Consider the following 20,817-nt stretch of genomic DNA (forward strand, 5'->3'; position numbering starts at 1 on the left):
GACCCCAGACACTATACTTTTTGATAGCCGGGCACCATCAGCTTTCTTCGCCACATTTGCTTATGCACCCATTGATCACCCTGTCTTTTGTCCTGTGGAGCCACCGGGTGGATTCAAACCTCTCACCTTTGGGTTAGCAACTACACACTTTCACCGTTGGCCCACCGGGCTCCTGTGTCAATGTTGCATCCTTGAATACGGCATGTCATTCTTTTCTGGGCAGAAGCATGACTTGGGCCATACCTGAAAAATTGGATGTTTTCTACGACGTTACTGGTGCTTGTACATACAGTCTGGGATTCAGCAAATGCTTATTGAGAACTGACCTCTTGTGTCTGGACCCCGTGCCGGGCATGTTTTGGAAATACAGAGATGGGGAAGACTTGTTCCTATCCTAAGAAACAATGGTCTACACAAGAGACTGGGGCATGCTGCTGCGAGGGAGAGTTCCCAGCAATCTTGCACCGGGCAGGGATTGTTTTTAATGGTGGCTCTGGGAAGACTCGGAAGGAGGTGGCATTGGGAATGAAGCTTTAGGGTCACTTGGTGTAGTCCGAGGGGATTGGTTCATTCACATGAAGAGGTGGCAGTGGACAGACAGGGAAGACTTGACCGTGAGCCCTTAGTGGGCTGGTGTAAAGGGTAACAGTCGGTGGGGGTGCACACCCTTGTTGGCCAGGGCCCCGCTCCGTGAGCCAGCTAAGAGACTCAACCCCAGGTATATTTTCTGACCTGATAGAACATCGACATCATGTTCCCAAGGAACCACCCTCAAAATCACGTCATTTGTTTTTAAGGGCGTACTTTTTCCTCAGAAGAGAGACGCTTAACGCTACAAGCCGCAGCTCTGAGGCACTGACCCGGCTGATTTCCTGAAGTTGGTTCTCTGGGTAGCTGAGGCGAGAATGGAGGACGCTGTCTTGGTCAGCAGCCTGCTCTGCATGGCTAGGAAAGAGACGGGGCAGCGGGGCAGCAGAGAGCGGGGGTGGCATGGAGGCCCGGCTGCCTGGCCTCATGCCCACTCCGGGCTCAAACTCAAAGCAAGGCTTGGGGTGGTGGGCACCGAGGGATGGGCGAGCACAGGCTGGGGCTGGGTGGCCGTCGGTCAGAGAGGGCCTGTGAGGGGCAGGGGCCAGGACTGCCTCATCTGCAGCCCCCATGGGGAGAAAGCACCCTTTGCTCTCGGCAGTGCCAGCCAAGTGTCCACTAAGTTACAGAGCCAAAGGCTGGTTGACAGGGTCCCCACCCCAGCAGCCAGATCTACTGAACTGTGCAGTGGTCTGCTGAGGGCTTCCCCAATGGAGACGTGCCCGACTGGCCCAGGACATAAGGAGCCCGCCCTCCCTGCATGAAAGACCGGGAGGCTGAGTGGAGGGCGCCCTCCCCCACCTCCAGTGACAGTGCCACTGTGTGGTGGCCCACCTGCCACATTCCATGTTCCTGGTGCCCCCTGGTGGCACGTAGGATACCCCTGGGAGCTGGCACCTTGGGAAACTGTGGGCCACTGTGGTCCCTGCTCAGGCCTCACCCCAACCCAGGCCCCCATTGAGGGGAGAATGAGGCCCTTCTCAGCCACGCAGGGTGATAGGCACTGTCCTGCTTGGCCTCGCACTCAAGGTGACGGAGGCCACCTCTCCCTCTGCCGAGGGGGGGGGGGTACCCGATGCCAAGCTCCTTTCGTTGGCCGACTGGTTGTACTCTTGGCCTGGCCCGTGACAACTTTTCGGTGGAATGGGGGACAACGCCAGCTATCTGGGATGAAAAGAATCAGATCTCTCCACACCTCACAGACTCGGGGTTTGGGGCCAGCAGCCCGTGGAGCCCCTGTGGCTGTTTTCTGGGAGTTCTTGTGCTGGGGGGCCAGGGGGAGCTCCTGCTGCCCTCCTGGGAAAGCCTAACCCCCTCTACACCCCCATAGGCCCTTTCTGCTGCTGCCTCCGCTGATGGAGTGGATGCGCGTGGCCATCACGTACGCAGAGCACCGCCGCAGCCTCACCGTGGACAGCGGCGACATCCGCCAGGCCGCCCGCCTGCTGCTGCCTGGCCTGGACTGCGAGCCCCGGCAGCTCAAGTAGGGGTCCTGGGAGGGGGGAGGGGGGAGGGGGAGAGACGGAGGATGGGCGCGGGCTCCACTCCCTCCCCAGAGCTGCTGGGAGGGGTCAGAAAGCCCTGAGGACGGTCCTGGAGCCCGCCCAATCTGGACCTCAGCTGCCCTGCAGCTGCTTCTGCAGCCCCCGCCTTAGGGCACAGAGGAGACCTGTGTTTGGATTTGGGCGGGAGCGTTTACACAGTCTGACTCTTCTGGATCTGTGGGGATGTGGGGGGCGGCGGACTCTCTCTTTCCTCTGTCCCTGTAATGCCCACCATTTTCTTGAACACGCACTCGATGCAGACACTGGGCCAACCCTTCCTCTTTGCACACACTGTCTTATTCCTTGTGACAATGTGTGAGAGGAAGGACTAGAATCCCATAGTACAGATGAAGGAACTGATGGCCAGAAAGGCCCCATCGTCTGCCTGCAAAGACTCGGCTAGCAAAGTGCCAAGCCAAGATTTGAACTCAGGTCTAAACACAGCCCCCACGCCCCGTCTCTCAATTTCTTTCCCAAACCGCCTCTTGTGTTGACTCATGTCTGGACGTTCCCGGACGCGGGTCCCTCTGAGCACCCTTGGCCTGGGAAGCCTCTGATCCAAAGCCTCCGGAGGCCTCAGTCACCCCACGCTCCCTACACGCCCAGCCCAGGGTCCCAGCCACCAGGGCCCCGCCGCCATGCCTCTCACCTGCGTGTCTCTCCCGGGCAGGCCCGAGTGCTGTTTCAGTTCCTTCCGGAGGCTGGACGCCAGAGCGGCAACCAAGAAGTTCAACCAGGACCTGGGTTTCCGAATGCTCAACTGTGGGAGGACGGACCTCATCAGTCAGGCCATCGAGGCCCTGGGTCCCGACGGGGTGAACACCGTGGACGACCAGGTGAGACCAGAGAGGGGATTTGACCGTTGCCAGAGTTGGTGACAAGGGCCATCCTGTCCTCACCTTAGAACTTGCTCCTCTTGTGCCCGCTTCAGGGGGAAGGTCCAACACTCGTGTGGGAACGCCTTGTCCCATGGACTCAGCTTCCCTGCTGGGTGGCTGAAGACTGTTCTGGGTGGTACAGGGCTCAGGGGAAAGGTCAGTGGTCAGCTTGAAAGCCCCTGTGTATGATGGGTAATAATGCTGCACTGCTGGTGCTGTCGGGTAAGCCTTGGACTGCTAGCCCCAGGTCTGAGGTTCACACCCACCAGCTGCTCAAGGGAAAGATGGGCCTCTCTGCTTCCTTAGAGATTGACAGCCGTGGCCACCCCACACAGGTATCCCTGGGCTCAGGGGCAGTGGGTTTGAGCTTCGGCATGTGCCTCCTCTGTGCCAGGCACTGTGCTAGGCTGGGGGGTGCAGCAGTGGGCAGAGCCCAGAGAAACCCCCATCTCCATGGGGTGGCTGGGACGAAGGAGGAAACAATCAGAAACGTAAGCATGTGGTGGACAGAGCATGTTAGATAGCGAAATGAAGCAGGAACCGAAGTGTAGGACGCACTGCTCTTAGGGTTTTAGTTATTTGGGTGGTTTATTTTCGCTGTGAATAGCACTGCCTGTGTTTTTAGGATAGGAGCCGGGCAGCACTGTGGGCTAGGCATTGGGCTCCTGACTGCTAGGTCGGCTGTTCAAACCCACCAACCACTCCTGGGGAGAAAGCTGAAGCTGTCTGCTCCTGTAATGTAAATAGTTACAGCCTTGGCATCCATAAGGAGCAGTGGGTTGGTTTTTTGGTTGGACTGTTTCTCAGGCTTTGGTCTAAGTACTTCACCTGAATCGGCTCACTGAGTCCTGACAGCAGACCCGGGACAGAGGTACTGTTGTTCCCACCCCACCCCCAATCTTACATTGGAGGCAGCCGAGTGGAGAGGCTGCAACTCACCAAAAGCTACACAGCTCGTCGGAGTTAGAAGCAGCAACCCAGGCGATCTGACTCCAGGCTTGTAACCCTCATGGGAGAGTCCAGAGCGGGGCTTATGCCGATGTGGTTACTTGCCATGGAAAGTTGGGTGACAGGGGCAGGCGATCCCCTCAGATGCAGTGACAGACAGCCCAGCCCAGGGAGGAGGTGGGGAGGGGTGGTTGCATTAAGCCTAAGAGGTGGGCAGGATTGGGGGTGGGAGAAGATTTTAGAGAGGGGTGATGGGGACAAGAAAGAGCATGGCCTGTGCTCAGGTGGAGGTGAGGAGGCCCTGGGGTGCTTTCACGGGGCAGCAGGGTGGAGCAGGCAAGTCATGGGGTACCCGAGGGCTGGGGTCAGTTCAGGTGGCAGGGCCCAGCACAGCTTTCACCGGAAGGCCTCTTGGCCCTCCTCCCCAGCGCAGCAAGAAAGCCCTAGGCATCTGCACCTGGGCTCCAGGCAGGCATCTCGAACAAGGCGCTCGGCCTCCCCGAGTCCCGGGCTCGTGCCTCTGCGGTGGGGGGACGATAGTGCCGCTGGCTGGGATACGAAGAGGAGTGTGCCTCTTGCGTGTTGTGAATGCCCCATAAGGAGAGGAGTGTGCCTCTTGCGTGTTGTGAATGCCCCATAAGGAGAGGAGTTTGCCTCTTGCGTGTTGTGAATGCCCCATAAGTGCCGGCCCTGGTTTCTGCTGGCAGGATGATGGGGATCAGGAGCCCTGGGATGCAGTGGTTAAGCGCTCCGCTACTAAGCGCGAGGTCAGAAGTTCGAACCCACCCAGAACCTCCATGGGGAAAACCCTGGTGGTCTGCTCCTGTGGGCATGGCAGCCTAGAACACCTGAGGACAGTCCTAGCTCATCACATCACTGTTACGATCATCCCGGCCTGGCCATTGTCACCCCTGAAAGCTGTCGGCGGCTGCTTTCCTGAGGTGTCTCAGGTGGAGCTGGGACAACACTAAAAGGCCTTTCTCCCAGGAGGGCCCGGGGCCCATTTACACTGGGAATTGCACGCAGATGTGTGAGACTGAGAGTGGGTCCTGTGTGTGTCCAGCGGGCACAGCAGAGCCAGCGTCTCACTCTCGAAGGTGGCGCTTCGCTAACTGCTGGATGCTGCCTATTCCCTAGGCCCTGGTGTCTCTGCAGCCTTCTCTGAGCGAGCAGGCCACTCGGGCCATTTATTTCTGGGCACAAGGTAAGAATTTATGAGGGGTGAAGGTCTTGTCCACACACGAGTAACCTAATGAACTCAGGGCTGCACTTTCCACTGCTGCCTCTGCTAGGCCTGGCCACGGAGAAAGGTCCCTGCCAGGAGGCCGCCCATGAACACCCTCAACTCGGGGAGGGGCAGGCCCCGAAAGAGCTCTGAACTCTGAACAGCCCTGCACACCACGTCACTGTCAAGGACATCCAAGATCTGGGGCTCACCACTCCGAGTTCCACCCTGTGCTGGTTGGGCGAGCCTGGACGCCTCTCTGCCCCATCTGTAAGATGGGGACAATACCGTTGCTGCCAGCTACTGTGACTCACAGAGACCTATGTACAACAGAACAAAACACTGCCCGGTCAGCCTCGCCATGGCCCACCGCCATGGCCGCCCCGAGGCCCCGGCCCTCGCTGGCCCTCTAGCTCTTGGAGCGTGTCCTCCTTAGCAACTGCTCCCTCCGGAGAGTGGAACCAAGCGAGGGAGTTGGACGGCACACCGCTGGGACCCGCGAGGTTCTGTTTCCTTTTATGGTCCATCTTGCTCGTGGTTGAGACCACGCGAACAACATGCGCCAGTTCAGCAATCTCTACAGAGACGTCAGTGACATTCTTCCAGTGGGGCGACCATTCCCACCCTCCCGTCGTAAGATTTTCAAGGGCTAATTCTCAGAAGTTCATTGCCAGGCCTTTCTCCCGAATTTCTCTGGAGCTGGAAGCTTTGCTGCAGCCTGTCCACCACAGGTGACCTCCCGGTCTTTGAAATACTCATAGCACAGCGTTCAGCCTCACAGCAATGTGCTTGTCAGGTGGGCAGGCAGGGGTCCAGACCCAGCGCCGGCCAGGAGATTGCAACTCACAGCCACCCCGTGGGGCAAAGCAGAACTGCCCCGTGGGGTTTCTAAGCCTGGAGATCTCTACCAAGCAGATTGCCGCAGCTGGTGAGTCCGAACCACTGACCCTTGTCAACAGCCACGTGCCTAACCACTGTGTCCCAGGGCTCCTTCCTTCCAGGTGGAAAGAACGCCTTTCCCTGGACTCTAGGCCTAGAGCCTTGGAAACTGGAAGGAACAGGTCTGCTGTGGCCCCCAGCTCCCTCTGGGTTGCGTCCCACTTGATAGCATGGGGCTTTTATGAGGTCAGTACTGTCATCGTTGCTCTCAGTTTAAAGATGAGGAAACTGAGGCAGAGGGGCAGTAAAGAAACTTGCATAAAATCTACGCAGCCGGTGGCAGCGCTGGCCCTGGCGTCTGGCTGGAAACTCTGCTCTGCGCTGCCCTCGTGTCTCCCCTGCAAAGCTGTGGCAGTGCCCCCAGAGGTACCCTTCGGGTCCTGTGTCCAGAGGACCTAGGAGAGGCAGGCTGGTTGAGCACTAGGCCCAGGGCAGTTCTGGGTGAATAGTTTTCGCAGACAGGAGTTCAGACCTGTGGTTTGAGGCATAGACCTGGGGAACATGGGCTCTGTTCCCTGACAACCTTGGTTCTTGCAGGGCATGACGCCGCTAATGTACGCCTGTGCTGCTGGGGATGAAGCAATGGTCCAGATGCTGATCGATGCTGGAGCCAATCTGGACATCCAAGTGAGTCCTGCCCAGGGAGTGGCCCTTAGGTTCCCCGCCCAACTCTGGAGCCCCCGAGCCCCATCTTGGCCAGCAAACATGTGGACAACTGGGTGGGTGGGTCTCAGAGGGCTGCAAACACAGGGTGCCTAGGGATCACAGTTAGCAATGGATTTTCCTCAAGATTTTGGCATGTAGAAGAATAGCCATGATTCTGTTTCTGTAGCACCTTCCCCTTTTTACCAACTTGATACCCAGCCATCCTGCCCATGCCTGGTACTTTTCTAGCCCTGCCTCCCTATGAAGCACATAAAATGCTTCCCTTCAGCTTATCTTGCTCAGGGCAGATATCACCAATTGAGCATCCACTCATTGTGCATTTTCTCTATACAGTGCTCCAGGAAGACATTACCAATCAACTATAAATGCCACTAGAGTCATATCCTTTTCTCCATCCCTATAGGGTACACTCTCAGCGTAGGTACCTATGTCATCCTCCGGAAGTGTCACCCACAGCCCCCCCAGGATACACTGATCGTTTTGGAATTTTCCAGGTTCCTAGCAACTCTCCCAGGCACCCATCTGTCCACCCTGACAGCCGGCACTGGACCTCACTGACGTTTGCTGTGCTGCACGGGCACATCTCTGTGGTTCAGGTGAGTACCTGCCACCCACCCCCGACCCCCTACTTCGCCCCGCAGCCATCCCCCCCGCAGCCAGGTGGGCTTGCCTCCAAGCATCACTTCCACTGCCTCCACCCAAGGTACCAGAGGTCACACTGAAGGTCTGGCTCACTAGGTGGCCAGGACAGGGGCCCCATGGTTTACCTCAAGGAAAGGCGTGTACATGTGGAATCTCAGGAAACAGGGCCCAGGTCACTTAAGGCTCCAGGCCCACCTGCCTGGCATCTCTATGCATGTGCTCAGCCCTCTGCCCAAGGCCAGCTTAAATTCTGCTGCAGTGCCAGCCTATAGCATGACATCCTCCCTGCTCCTTCCTCCTACCCATTTCCTGGCTCCTGGAAGGTTTCAGATTGGCCCAGGTGGCTGTGGCTGGTATGAGGCTCGGGGTGGCTCAAGAAGTGGGAAGTACATGCTGACTGGTCCCCACACCAGCATGGCCAGTGGCCATGCCACCATGGGACTCCAGGCTCCCTTGCTGCTAAGGGGCACCAGAGTCAGCAGAACGCTTGCCTCTCTCTCCTGGGAGTTTGTGTAGCCCCACGCTGTTCATTAGGCTGGGACCCTGCCAGGCAAGACCCTGTCTTCTTCAACCACCCGTTGCAGCCCAGCCTGGCACTCAGGAGGGACTCAGTGGAGGGTGGCCACTGTCTGGCTGCTTCTCCATTAATGCTTAAGCGTTTGCGACCTCCCTAGCCCAGACTGGGCCTGTCTGGACCAGTGCCCAGGTTTGCCCAATGGCAGGCTCCACCTCTGTTGCCTTGACACTTGCCATAGCCCTGGTGCGAGAACTAGGTTCTGGTCAACCGGCATCTCCAGGCCTGCAGGTCCCTGCCCCCCACTCACTGCGTGGAGGCTGAGGGACCCCAAGCTCAGCCTTCTTGAGCTGGACCCCACCCAGCTGGTTCCCAGGTGAAAGGCAGGCGGTGGTTCCCTGGTGAAAGGCAGGCGGTGGTTCCCTGGACTGCCAGCTTCCGGCTGAGGAGGGCTGGTCTCCAGAAACCTAGGGAGGATGGACAGCCTCTCCCTTCCAGAGCAGCCCTGCAGGAAAGGCAAGCTGGAGCTGCAAGTCACCTTCTGGATTCAGGGAAACCCCTACCCTGCCCCCAGGCAAAGCTGGCGGGGCTCAGCCAGGACAATTTGGCATCTGTTAATCCATCCCACCTATCCCTGGAGAGGCTGTGTTTGTAGGAGTGGAGAAAAAGGCCACCTGTCCCCTGGGCAACATGGCTCTGGCTCTAGCCCCAACATTTCCAGGCTGTAGGTGGCTGGCTGAGTCTCTCCAATGCAGGCCAAAGCCACTAAATAATGCCCCACCCCCCACCCCAGTCTCTTGTTTCGTCTAATGCCCAGTCATTGTAGGGTAGACATCACTTCCCACTTCACAGACGAGGAAGATGGTGAGCCAGCACGTTGAAATGCCTGACCCAGGTCACTCAGGGTTTGGTGGCCAACATCGGCACCCAGACTGCAGCACAGTTACAGTACCTTCCCCAGCAGCAAGGCGCCTCACGTCCTTGGTAGATGTTACCCGCTCATCAGGAATTCTTAGGAAGGTCGCTGTGGATAGAGAGAGGCTCAGACTAACCCCACAGCCTTGGAGGTTAGTCTGGGGGCACAGGAGCAGAGCTGAAAATTCTAGACAACTGGAGTCCCGGGGGTAACGAGGTTCTAGGGTTCCAGCCCCTCCGCTGCCTGGATAAGCCCTGCCTGGCTCGGGCCCTGAGGCCTCCTGCCACGCCCCTGCCAAAGCTGAGTGCCGCTTCCTCTGTGCCCCTGGCAGCTGCTGCTGGACGCTGGTGCCCACGTGGAGGGCTCGGCAGTGAGCGGCGGGGAGGACAGCTACGCTGAGACGCCCCTGCAGCTCGCCTCGGCAGCCGGTGGGTGCACTGCCCTGCCCCCAGCGGGCTCACTCACTAGAAGGCTTGTCCAGTCCCTTCCCCAGGTGTTGTCACTGCGGCCCCTTCAGAATTGGCTGGGCCTGTCGCTGGACGTTGGCCACCTGTGCACACACACACACACACACAGACCTCTGTGGGGAGCTTTGAAACCCCACGTCCGGGGCCACAGGGGGCTCCCCCTCCACCCGTCCATGTGTTTCTACTGAGGTTGGTGCAGAGCCAAGCACAGGGAGGGGAGAGACGAGGACAGGGCGGGCCTTCTCCTGGGAGGGGCCACACTGACTGGACTCTGCCAGCCTGCCTCCCCACCTCCCTCCTGAGCTCAACAACCCCTCCCCAAAACACAGGCGCATGGGGTTCATTTCCCCCACCCTCGGTTGGCCTCCCCACGCCCCATTGGCACCCACTGCCTTGTCTTTCAGGGAACTACGAGCTGGTCAGCTTGCTGCTGAGCAGAGGCGCCGACCCCCTCCTCAGCATGCTCGAAGCCCACGGCATGGCCTCCTCCCTGCATGAGGACATGAACTGCTTCAGCCACTCGGCTGCCCACGGCCACAGGTGCCTGCCCGCCACAGTGTCCCTATCCTGCCTGGTGGGGTGGGGTGTGCAAGACAGACTCTGGGGGGCCCCTGTGTCCCAACTGGGCACAGAAGGGCTATACCTTGACATCTGGACAGAGATGGGGGCCTGAGTGCACATCAGCCTGGAGACACAGATCCCCGGCTAGCATGGGGCCTGGCACCGTGGCTGGGGGGGGCGGGTGTTGGCCAGGGGAGCGGCTGGTGGGCCAGGTCACTGAACAGTCTGAAATCAGTGCTGTGACCTGGTGCTGATATGCTCCCCTCACAGCTGGCAGCTTCTCGGGAGAAGCTGGGCCTGAAGGAAGACAAATCGTTTCCTCCTGCTCCACCTGGGACTCGTGCAGGCCTGACTCCCAGGCCTCGGGCTTCCCAGGGACAGGGACCTCACTGCGGAGCTTCTGTTGCCCCTGATGCGGCCTGTGCTCCTGGGTGGGGTTAGAGGAGGGGCCCTGAGGAGGCCAGAGGGGCAGCCACAGTGGGAAAGCCCTTGTTTCCCCACTCCCGCTCCAGCCTAGCCCAGCGGTGGGTTCTGAAAGCAGGCCGCTCCTCAGAGATCTGCGGAAGCACTGTGGGGCCAGGGGTGGGGGGATGGGGGTGTTCCCTGCGTTCCCTGCGTTCCCTCTGCCTGCGTTACCGTAGCAAGAGCACAGCTAGACAGTTTTCCTGGTCCAGGGACAGCAAACACCACTGTTGCCCGACTCACACTCTCAGTAGACATCACACATCGATCTCCACGCTTTTTCCCATGAACTGAGCCACAGCATGAGCACCGGCACTGCCTGCAAGGGGAAACTGATTCATCTTCCCTGCTCCGGCCATCCCTCCGTTTCGCAGGTCTGGACACTGGGGCATAGCAAGATGCCGTGCTGGCTCTAGGCTAACTAGGACTGCTGCCTGGGCCTCCACTGCCTATGCTGGGTATGCCCCATTTCCCCCTAAGACTCTGCTCTGCAGCTGTCCAGCCCCCCTCAGGACCACGCCCCTCCTGTGTTTGGCAGTGGCTCTCCAGTGGCCTCAGAGGGTCCCTGGGATGACTCCATGCATCATATGGCTAGGCCAGAGGCTGCTGGCACCACAGCCAGCCCCCAGAGCAGATGGCGGACCTTGTTCTGCGGGGACTGGGCCTCCCCCATGGGTAGCGGGCAGCAGAGGAGAAGTCGGAGCCAGTGAGCGGCACTGGGGCCAGAGCAAGGGAGAGGAGGGGAGTGGGTAGGGACTCAAAGTGCTTAGCCCCATGGGCCTGTCTCTCTGTTTCTCTGTCCATCACTTCCCTTGTCCTCCCTGGAGGCAGGACCTTACACAGTCTCATGCCAGGTACAAAGTAGGTGCTCTGTAAACATGAGCTAGCACCACAGCAAAGAGGAGGAGCCAGTGACAGCCAGCCACTTGGGGTGACCTGGACCACAAGTGTGGCTGTGACCTCCATCGGGGGCATTAGGGACCGTGGGGTGACCATAATCATCTCAGAGCCACAAGCCTGGGTTTGGATATGCCTGGCCCACGGGACCTCGGGCAGGATACATCCATCACCTGTGACGACTGACAGGGGGTGTGGGCTCTCCCAGGGCTCAGGGAAGAGTGTGGGGCCGGCTCTGTCAGGGTGTGATATCCTATAGGTCCTCAGTGTAGGACTGGCTCTGTCAGGGTCTGCACCGTCCTTTAGGAACTCAGCGTAGGGTATCAGACCCTTAATTGCCATCCATAGTTGTCACCAGGTTGATTCTGCCCATGCACACAGAGCACAGCCACTCCTTAAGGTTTCCCCGGGCACAGGTGCAGGCCCACACTGCCTCTGGGTGGGTTTGAACTGCCAGCATGTTAGCTGCAGCTGGCTGCTTAACCGAGGGCTCCCCGCAGGGCCCTGGGACATGACGTGGCCCCTGCATAAGAAAGGCTGCCTTGGGAGAGCTGCGGTGTGCAGCCCTGCGGCAAAGACCCACACAGTAGCCCAATGGGAACCAGGGAGGGAGGCAGCAGTCAGGGCTCAGAGAGGTCAAATACCAGCCCGAGGTCACACAGCGAGGGTTCAGGGGGCTGGAGGACAGGGTCACCCGAGCTGACCCTGTCTTGTCCAAGGGGCTGAGATGGGACTGCTGGGGTCCTACCTGGTTGCCTGGCCTGGGCAAGGAGACCACTGGCCCTTGGCATGATGCCCTGCGTGAAGGCCGCTCAGCGGGCTGACACTGTTTCCACTGTGCCTGCAGGAACGTCTTGAGGAAGCTCCTGACGCAGCCGCAGCAGGCCAGGGCGGACGTGCTGTCCCTGGAGGAGATTCTGGCTGAGGGCGTCGAGGAGAGTGACACGTCGAGCCAGGGCAGCGGCAGCGAGGGCCCTGTGCGGCTGAGCAGAACCCGCACGAAGGCCCTGCAGGAGGCCATGTACTACAGCGCCGAGCACGGCTACGTGGACATCACCATGGAGCTGAGGACGCTGGGTGAGACTCTAGAACGGGGGCTCCAGTGGGTAGGGCATCCCTCTGCCCACCTAGGCCTGCAGGCGGGCCCCGTCTTCAGGCTGCCCCCCTCTCGGCTCAGTGTGTCCAGCCAGGAATTGTAGCACTGAGTCAGACAGCAGGTCCTCTCTGGGCACCCACATGCTGCCCTGGCGTTGGGAAGGCTGTGCATTTTCCTGACCCCCAGGAGTCTCGTCAGACAGGCAGGCAGACTGAGTCCAATCCCCGCTGCACTGCGGTGATCTTCAGGTCGTGCAATCACGCCATGCCTTAGTGGCCCAGCCTGTTTGGTGGCGAGGACACCAGGGAAGAAGGTGACGGTGGCACACACTGCTCATAGCCCAAGGTCTCCTCCATCGGAGAGAGCAGCGTGGTTATGATCATGGGACCCCCGGGGCTGGGTAAGGAGAACAGGAGGTCCCACGAGAGCCCGCCTCCAGGTTCTTGCCTGTAAAATGGGCACATGACTACACCTCCAGCCAGTGAACTGAGAACGCTGAGCACCGCCTGGCTGGTGTGCCCCTGGGGAGGCCGGTCGTTGTCTGTAATCTGCAGTGAGGCCGGGGGGCTGCCGGGAGAAGAGCTCCTTCATTGCCAGGAACGTGACTAGTTTGCAGTCCGGGCTTTGCAAAGTCCCCAGGCCCTGTTGGCACGCTGCGGGGAGATGGAAGCAGCAATGGTTGGTGTCCAGGGCTGTGGACATGGGATCTGGGAGCGGGGAGCAGGGAACACCCCCTGGGTGAGCGGGGGTCATTTCAGGCTCCCAGACCTGGTGTCCTGCATGCTTTCTGGGCATCTGTGTCCATCTGGCTACCCCTAGCTTGTAGAGGAGTCTTGGGTGGTATGGGCTACGTGTTGGGCTGCTAACTGCAAGGTCAGTAGTTTAAAACCACCAGCCGCTCCACCGGAGACAGATGAGGCTTTCTCCTGTAGAGGAAGCCCAAGGGGCAGTGCTCCCTGCCCTGCAGGGTCGCTGTGAGTCAGCCTCCACTCATCTGATGCAGGGAGGGAGCTTCTCATGCACATCATTCCAGGGCCCATCAGGTGGCAGGGCAGCTGTGAACTGTGGGTCCCTTGAAGGTGCCCAGCCGAGCTGTGCGTGTCCCTGAACTTGGGCTGAGGCCATCTGTCAGGTTAGAACGGAAGGTCCCCTCTGCCCTGTCATCGAGGCCCATGGGACCACGTGACACTTTGCACAGGCCCCACTCTGCCTGCGGGGGATGGAGGGCTCCCTGCCCACAGCCAACAGGCTCTCTAGGGGCCGGCACAGTGCCGGCACGGAGTCAGGCGGGGAGCACTGCGCAGGGTCACTCACTGCCTGTCCCGGCCAGGCGTCCCCTGGAAGCTGCACGTCTGGATCGAGTCTCTGCGGACCTCGTTCTCACAGTCCCGGTACTCGGTGGTGCAGAGCCTTCTGCGGGACTTCAGCTCCATCAAGGAGGAGGAGTACAACGAGGAGCTGGTGACCGAGGGCCTGCAGCTCCTGTTCGACATCCTCAAGACCAGCAAGGTGAGCGCCGCCCTGGCCTGCTCAGAGGAACCCCTGGGCTTGGGGGGGATGGAGGCCAGCTCATCCGAGGCTGAGCTATGCAGGGCAGGCCCCCCTTTCCCAGCTGGACAGCAGACAGAGCTGCAGCTGGGAACCGGCGGCCACAGGAGGCGAGCTAATGGCCTTCCCTGCCGCCCCTCCACAGAACGACTCCGTCATCCAGCAGCTGGCCGCCATCTTCACGCACTGCTACGGCGGCAGCCCCATCCCCAGCATCCCTGAGATCCGCAAGACCCTGCCCGCCAGACTAGGTGAGGGCGCCGGCCAGCTCCTCCCACCCAGCACACACACTCCTCTCTCTCCTCTGCGTGTGTGCGCGTGTGCCACACACACAGATGATCACCTCGGTCTCCTTGTCCATCTCCACACCCCAAGGCCCTTGCCGCCGGTTCTCTCCCCGCTCCATACCGCCCCCTCTGGTACGCAGGGGCTGAGCACTCAGCTGCTCACAGTGAGCCAAGGGCTGGAGCCCACCAGAGGCTTCGCGGGGAGCAGACCTGGGTCTGCACTCCCACCAGGACCACGGCCCAGGAACCCCTGTGGGGGGTCTGGTCTGTCCTCAGGCTCGCAGAGAGGACCTTACAACCCCCCACCCTGTGCCTATCCTCCGTCTTCCACACCCACTCTCCCCTTTCTGTGCAGATCCTCACTTCCTGAACAACAGGGAGATGTCGGACGTGAGCTTCCTCGTGGAAGGAAAGCTGTTTTACGCACATAAAGTCCTGCTGGTGACGGCATCTAACAGGTAGGCGGCCGTGGGTCATGGAACCGACCCCTGATTAGAAGGCTCCTCTCTGGCTGGTGAGATTGTGAAACTGTGCGGTCTGGGGGTTCCTCAGAGGTAACCAATGAATTACGTTGTTGATTGTTGCTGCTGCTGCGGCCGCCACTACTGTAAAGCACCTTCGGATGGGCTGACTCCTAGCCAGCATTGGTCCTAGAAGGAAACAGCCTGTCCCTGCCCGTCCTCATCCCTCCTTATGTTCGAGCCTGGGGACGGTCAGCCGTGTCTTTGAGGGTCTCCTTTTTCCAGTGGCCCTCTTCTTTACCAAGCAGGATGCCCTTCCAACCAAAAACAAACTCACTGCCGTCGAGTTGATTCCAATGCTCAGCACCCCTCCAGGACCAAGTGGTCCTGCCCAGGGATCCCTGACTCCTAGGGGTCTGCCCTGAAGAACCCGAAGCAGGCACTGGCCCAGACACGTGCCCACCAACATTTATAACGGTTTGCTCAGAGCATCCACGAGGGGGGAAGCAAACCAAGCACCCGTGACCAGACGAATGGTTAGCCATGATAGGGCCGGCCCATACAGTGGAGCACTTGTCTAAAAAGCATGCTACAGTGTGGGTGAACCTTTGCCGCAGGGAAAATAAGCCCACCACCCAAGGGAAGACTGTCAGGGTTTCACAGTAGGAAATCTCTCGAGTAGCCTATGTGGAGGGGCCAGTCCTGGAGAAGGAAGGGCATCCTGCTTGGTAAAGCAGGGGTCAATGAAAGAGGAAGGCCTTCAGCCATCTGGATGGGCCACGTGGCTCCAGTTGCGATGACAGGGCCCGGGTGAGAATGGCCCGTGCCCAGGCTATTCTGCTGTGTTGTCTCTGGCGTGTCTGCATCAGCTCTGACAGCGGCAGCACCACCCCCGAGACTGGACTGATCATTGGTCACCTGGAGGGATGGGTGAGCCATGGCCTCGGGCACACTGAGCTTTTGTTATGGGTGATAGTCACCGATTTGCTGGAAAGATGTGTCGGAGCACCCCCGCGCGCCCCCGCCCCCAGCCCTGCCCTTCAGCCTATGGTCATATCCACAGAGCCTCTACCACCCTCACAGGAGGGCCTGAAGCAGGTTCAGTGGGGAGACGTGGGATTGGGGCCCAGCGTTATCAAATACACATCCGGAGGTTTCGTTCATTCTGTTTGCCTTTGGGTGTTAGCACAGATGTTCTGGAAGCAGGAGCCCCAGGGCATTGTGGCCTCTCGAGCTGAGAGCAGCCAGGGGCAGCCCAGGCTTGGCTCAGCTCTCAACCCAATGTCACTTGCGGAGAATGATTTTGGGAGCCTCCAATCAAGCAGCCAGGGAATGGATGGGCCATGGCTGCCGTGGAGATGGAGTGAGTCACAGTCAGGACCCCTTTGTCCCTTCTCCTCTGCTCCAGGTTCAAGACCCTCATGACCAATAAGTCAGAGCAAGATGGCGACAGCAGTAGCAAGACCATCGAGATCGGCGACATGAAGTACCACATATTCAAGGTGTGTGGTGCTCAGCATCCATGCCCCACCTCCACCCCACCCTCATCTCCCCATCTGGATCTGGGAGGTGGGGAGGCAGCTCCCAGTCAGTCCTCATATTCTGCACCCCACGGCCCTCTGGGCACCTGCCAATCCATGCCCCGGGTTAGAGCGTCCGGGCTCTTCCCTGCCAGGGCCAGCCTCCCTCAAGTGGGACGGCTGCCTCAGATCTGTCCCAGCAGACAAACAGAGGTGTGAGGAGCACACCTTACAGGTACACAGGCTCTTGGACTCAAAGCTTGCTCCCAGTAAGTCTTTCCGTCACCCGGGAGGGGGCTGGGAGCCACAGAATCCCTGCTGCCTGTCGTACTCTGTCCAGCCCCCAGCAAGTCACAGTGAGGTGTGGGAAGCCCGGTAGCACCAAGCCCTCACCACGCAGCCCAGCAGGAAGGCAGAGGGAGCCCTGCTGCCTCAGAGTTCAGGCTCACAAGCTCCAGTTCTGAGCTTTGCAGAAAAGAGGTTTCATGGTTGAAGCCCACAGGAGGACTGCTAACAGGGTCTGGGGCGGAGAGCTGGTTGTGCCCCGCAGCCCCCAGCTGAGGGCTTTCCAGGAAGCGGCAATAGCAGTTTCTAGACTTGTGGCGGGCTCAGGGTTGCAGAGGCAGCTGGTGGATGGGTCTCAGGCTTCCCCTAGCAGGAGGCAGGCTTGTGACTTCGTGGGAACATCCCAGAGTCTCACAGAACACACGAGCCACCCTCAGCATGCCCCTGCTGCTCTCCTACTCTGCAAGCATTTGTCTGAAGCCATCCTTGTGCCAGACCGTGGGCTAGGTGTCCATGTGTGGTGGGGGACAGTTGAGTCCAGCTCCCAGCTCTTGTCCAGTCCTCTGGGGTCAGATGGAACCGGGCTCCGAGGAACAGTCAGTGACTGGTTTGGGGGAGAAGGTCACCGGGCCTTTCTCCCGAGCGTCCTCTGGGCGGACTCGAATCTGCAGCCTCCTGTTAGCAGCCTAGTGGGTGATCCTTTGTACTCCCCCAGGGATGCTGCTCATCAGGAGGCAGTCCGTGGGACAAGACACACTGTCCTGGAGAAGACACACTATGACATGGTGTGTGGGGAGGGGGTCACGGGCCGTGACAGCCCAGGAAAGGGCCTCTAACCCAGCCCAGGGGTGAGGGGCCTTCCCTGCAGGGAACGGCAGCAGCGCTGACTCTCCAGGCCTCGGGGTTGCCCGTGAGCAGCCAGGCTGCCAGGTAAAGCGAGCAGCACTTGTCAGCCAGAAACCTTCATGGCCAAGAAATCGCAGGGTACCCTGTCGCCGATGGGGAGCTACCACCTCACCGCCATCACATCACCACTGGCTTGGTTCCGCGTGCTTTAGAGCTGTTACTCACTCACGTCACACTCCTAGGATATACGGTGTGGGGGTATATTGTTACCCCTCCTGTAGATGAGAGGAGCTTCGGTGTGTTGCAGGGGGCTGCTCCCGACAGTCAGTGGTCCAGACCCTCCAGCCGCTCCCTGAGAGGACATAAGGCCATCGGCTGGCATGGACGGGCCTGCAGGTGCTTGTACTGCACCTTAGGGCTGCTGTGGGAAGGCACTCAGTGCCCAGCGACGGAGGGCTAGGCTGCCAGCCCGAGGGTCTGTGGTTTCCCTCCCCAGCCCACTCTGCTCGCTCCTGTAAAGATTGTGGTCTCAGAAACTCTGCGGTGGCCCCTCCCTGTCCTGTAGGGTCCCGTGAGTCAGCGTTGACTCCGCAGTGCACACGCACTTGAGAGGGAGGTGGGGATGCAGAGACGTTAAACCTCTTGCCCAGGGTCACAGCTGGGACGTGATGCAGGATTCAAACCCAGAATGCGTGGAACAGTGACGCTTAGAAAGCTTAGTCTGGAGGGGGAGGCCTGTGGAGGGGAGTGGCTGGAGCCCCAGGGCCACTTAGGAGACTGGTTGTAATGTAGCTGAGTGACATGGTGACACAGGCCCCTCAATCACTGGTGAGGTGGGAGGGTGGTCTTGGTGACTGCTGGGACTGGGGGTGTGTGGAGGGAGGCCCAGGTTCTGCTGTGGGCAGACAGGTAGGTGGTACCTCCCGCCCCCCCTGCCCCAGCCCTTGATTGGGACACTCTAGAATCTTGTTTGGCTACGAAGGGCAAAGTCCCAGTTTGCTGGCACATGCGGTTGTGTCGGGCTCTGGGATTGTGGGGGAGTGCGTGCAGGGACAAGGGCTGCCAGCCAATGGGAGGGAGAGGGGCCTCAGCCAATCCAGGCGGGCCTGTCTCTGCAGGTGAGCTGGGCCAGGTCACCCTGTCCCTCAGCTACAATCCAAACCTCTTCTGGGCCAGAACCAGCCCAACAGCCCTCGGGACTTTAAGGCTCGCTGGGCGCCGAAGTGGGGTGACAGCACTGACATCGGGAGCATGTTAGCTCCCTCCTGCCCCAGGCTGCCCACTGAGTCTGGCAACCATGTCGCCCTTGGCCCGGGGCACCAGCCAGCCTTGCCCCTTGCCCTCTGCTTCCTGAACTTTGCCATTACCTGGGGGTGTCGTTTCACGGGGCACCTCTGGACAGGAGCGCCCAGGGGTGGGTTGGCCTGGGGCTGCCTGCCAGCGCCCGCCCGGGCTTCCCAACAGAGCTGCAAAGTTCCACAGCAGGCAGCTCACACGGAGGGAGGAGGGCGTCCAACCAGTCCAGAGAGGTCTCGGCTTCCTGCTGGGGTCCATGCAAAGCCCAGCTGTCGCAAACGGGGGCCTGGCCAGCAGGCACCAGCCCTTCTCCTGTTCGTCCCATTGTCCTGGACCTGGTCAGTGGGCACTGGCCCCTTCTCTGTTGTTGAATCCAGCACCCTGTGACTGCTCTCAAACTGCAGGCAGGCCAGGCACCAGCAGAAAGGGCAAGTGGGCTGTTTCTCACTCTCCCACCTCGAAGCTCCAGGGCGCCTGTGTCCTCCCAGGCCTGGCCCCACTTCCGGCCTCAGGTGGCCTTCCCCAGACCCAGGACCAAAGGCCAACTCGTTCATTGCAAGGGGGTCCCACATCACACAAGATAGAAGAGACAGAAGCTGCCACTGCCATTTTCAGAGGAGGACAGAGCCCCGGTGACCCAGAGACCCACAGAAAAAAATGCAGGTGTCTCCTGTGGAAGAAGGAAAACAGAGCTCGGGTCGATTTAATAGAAGGTGTCAACTCAGACTGCCACCTACGGCTGCTTCACATGTAGTGGCCACAAAGTCAGCAAGGTGGTGGTCATCCTTCCATACGGCACACCGCAGCTCAGGCAGCCTCAGTCCATGCCAGGGCGCATAGGCCGAGAGACTTGCCAAGGGCGCCGTGGATGAATCCTAGTACTGTCAGTGGGGCTGCAGCTCAGGGGCAGGCCACGCGGAGCTGCAGTCTCCGCTCCCAGAGTCCCTACCCGGTGGAAGAGGGCCCCGAGCACGCTCCAACCAGTCCTGCCTGAAGCCTTCTCTCCTCAAGCTGCGCCCCAAGACTGCCTGCTTGGGAAGCAGTGGCAGGGGTGAGGAGTGGACAGCGCAGACTGCCACACCTGCCCCGGGCAGCCAGGCCGTGTGACATTAACTCTCCCTGCACCCTGCCTGCCCACAGCCTGCTCCCTGGCCCCTAAACAAGGCTCTCAGCGAGTAATCCTAGTCTGACGTCAGTGGTGGTGGTAGTTTACCAGCGACAGTCAATCCTGGCACACAAGGACCGAGTAGAACTGCCCCATGGGGTCTCTCAGCCTACAGCGACTCCTTTCTCCCACGCAGCCGACGGCTGATGAGTTCCAACTGCCGACTCTCCTGGGGGAAGCCAAGCACTAGCCATTGCGCCATCAGGCGCTGTTGTTCCCTGTGCGTGTGCGTGCATTTAAGGGACCTCAAGGAGGCACTGCAGGGTGCAGGGGCATGCCTCCCAGGCCCAGAAGAGGAGTGGGGAGCCGGCAGCTGTAGGCCGCCTTGATCCCTGGGCATTCTCTTGCCCCGGCTGCCCTGAGGCCAGCCTTCAGCAGATAACCATTCCAGCCCAGTAGGGAGTGTGCCAGCCAAGTCCCCAGAAGGCATACAGTTAGTGCCAGACTGCTGACCGGAAAGTTTGTGGTTCTCATCTGCCCAGAGGCGCCTTGCAAGCAAAGTCTGGTGCTTTGCTCCTGACAGGCTTCTGGTCCAAAACCCTGCAGAGCCGTCCTGCTCTGGCCCACAGGGCCCCGAGGCAGCCTGCTTGGGGCCTTTGGCTGTGGTTCCACAGCCCTGTGTGCCGGGCTTTGCTTGTGCTCCGGCTCCTTTTGTCTTGTTTCGCCACAGACCAGCCGTTTGGCTCTTGCGCTCCTCCAGCAGGGGGTGCCTTTGTGGGAGCAGCAGATTGGACCAGGAGGCCTGTGGTTCCCTGGAATGGGCACCCTGTTTGTTGGCAGAGCAGCCAGTACCCTGCCTCCGCCTCCCTAAACCCTCTGGGGCCTCCTCCAGCCAGGCCGGCTGGAGCCTAGATTTATCTCCCACAATGCCAGCTCCTGCCAGGCACTCTCTCCAGAAGGCCAGAGAGAGGGGCTTTCTTTTTCCAGTTGGGACTCCCGAGGCCACAGGACATGACCACCTGAGACTTGGCCCAGAACGTCTCACTGGGAAGGCCAGGCCCCCAGCTCCCTAGAGCCCTGGGTGTGACTCAGCCAGTCAGCAAGGTGGCCTCTGGGCCCCGGACCA

At 60.0% G+C, this 20,817-nt stretch overlaps 1 protein-coding gene across 1 annotated transcript in view; it reads left to right on the plus strand.

The window, feature by feature from the left end:
* Positions 1-20,817, plus strand: part of ABTB2 (ankyrin repeat and BTB domain containing 2) — a 194,418-nt gene that overhangs the window by 169,785 nt on the left and 3,816 nt on the right. The window contains exons 4-14 of the mRNA XM_004708282.2: positions 1,919-2,071; positions 2,803-2,968; positions 6,660-6,749; positions 7,283-7,384; positions 9,192-9,288; positions 9,732-9,867; positions 12,095-12,324; positions 13,674-13,852; positions 14,037-14,142; positions 14,534-14,636; positions 16,048-16,141. Coding sequence (XP_004708339.1) covers positions 1,919-2,071; positions 2,803-2,968; positions 6,660-6,749; positions 7,283-7,384; positions 9,192-9,288; positions 9,732-9,867; positions 12,095-12,324; positions 13,674-13,852; positions 14,037-14,142; positions 14,534-14,636; positions 16,048-16,141 — 1,456 coding nt within the window. The remainder of the gene's footprint in view (positions 1-1,918; positions 2,072-2,802; positions 2,969-6,659; positions 6,750-7,282; positions 7,385-9,191; positions 9,289-9,731; positions 9,868-12,094; positions 12,325-13,673; positions 13,853-14,036; positions 14,143-14,533; positions 14,637-16,047; positions 16,142-20,817) is intronic.

Source organism: Echinops telfairi, unplaced genomic scaffold (assembly GCF_000313985.2).
Source record: "Echinops telfairi isolate 266 unplaced genomic scaffold, ASM31398v2 ScPeMD7_60;HRSCAF=208, whole genome shotgun sequence".
Classification (NCBI taxonomy): Eukaryota; Metazoa; Chordata; class Mammalia; order Afrosoricida; family Tenrecidae; genus Echinops; species Echinops telfairi.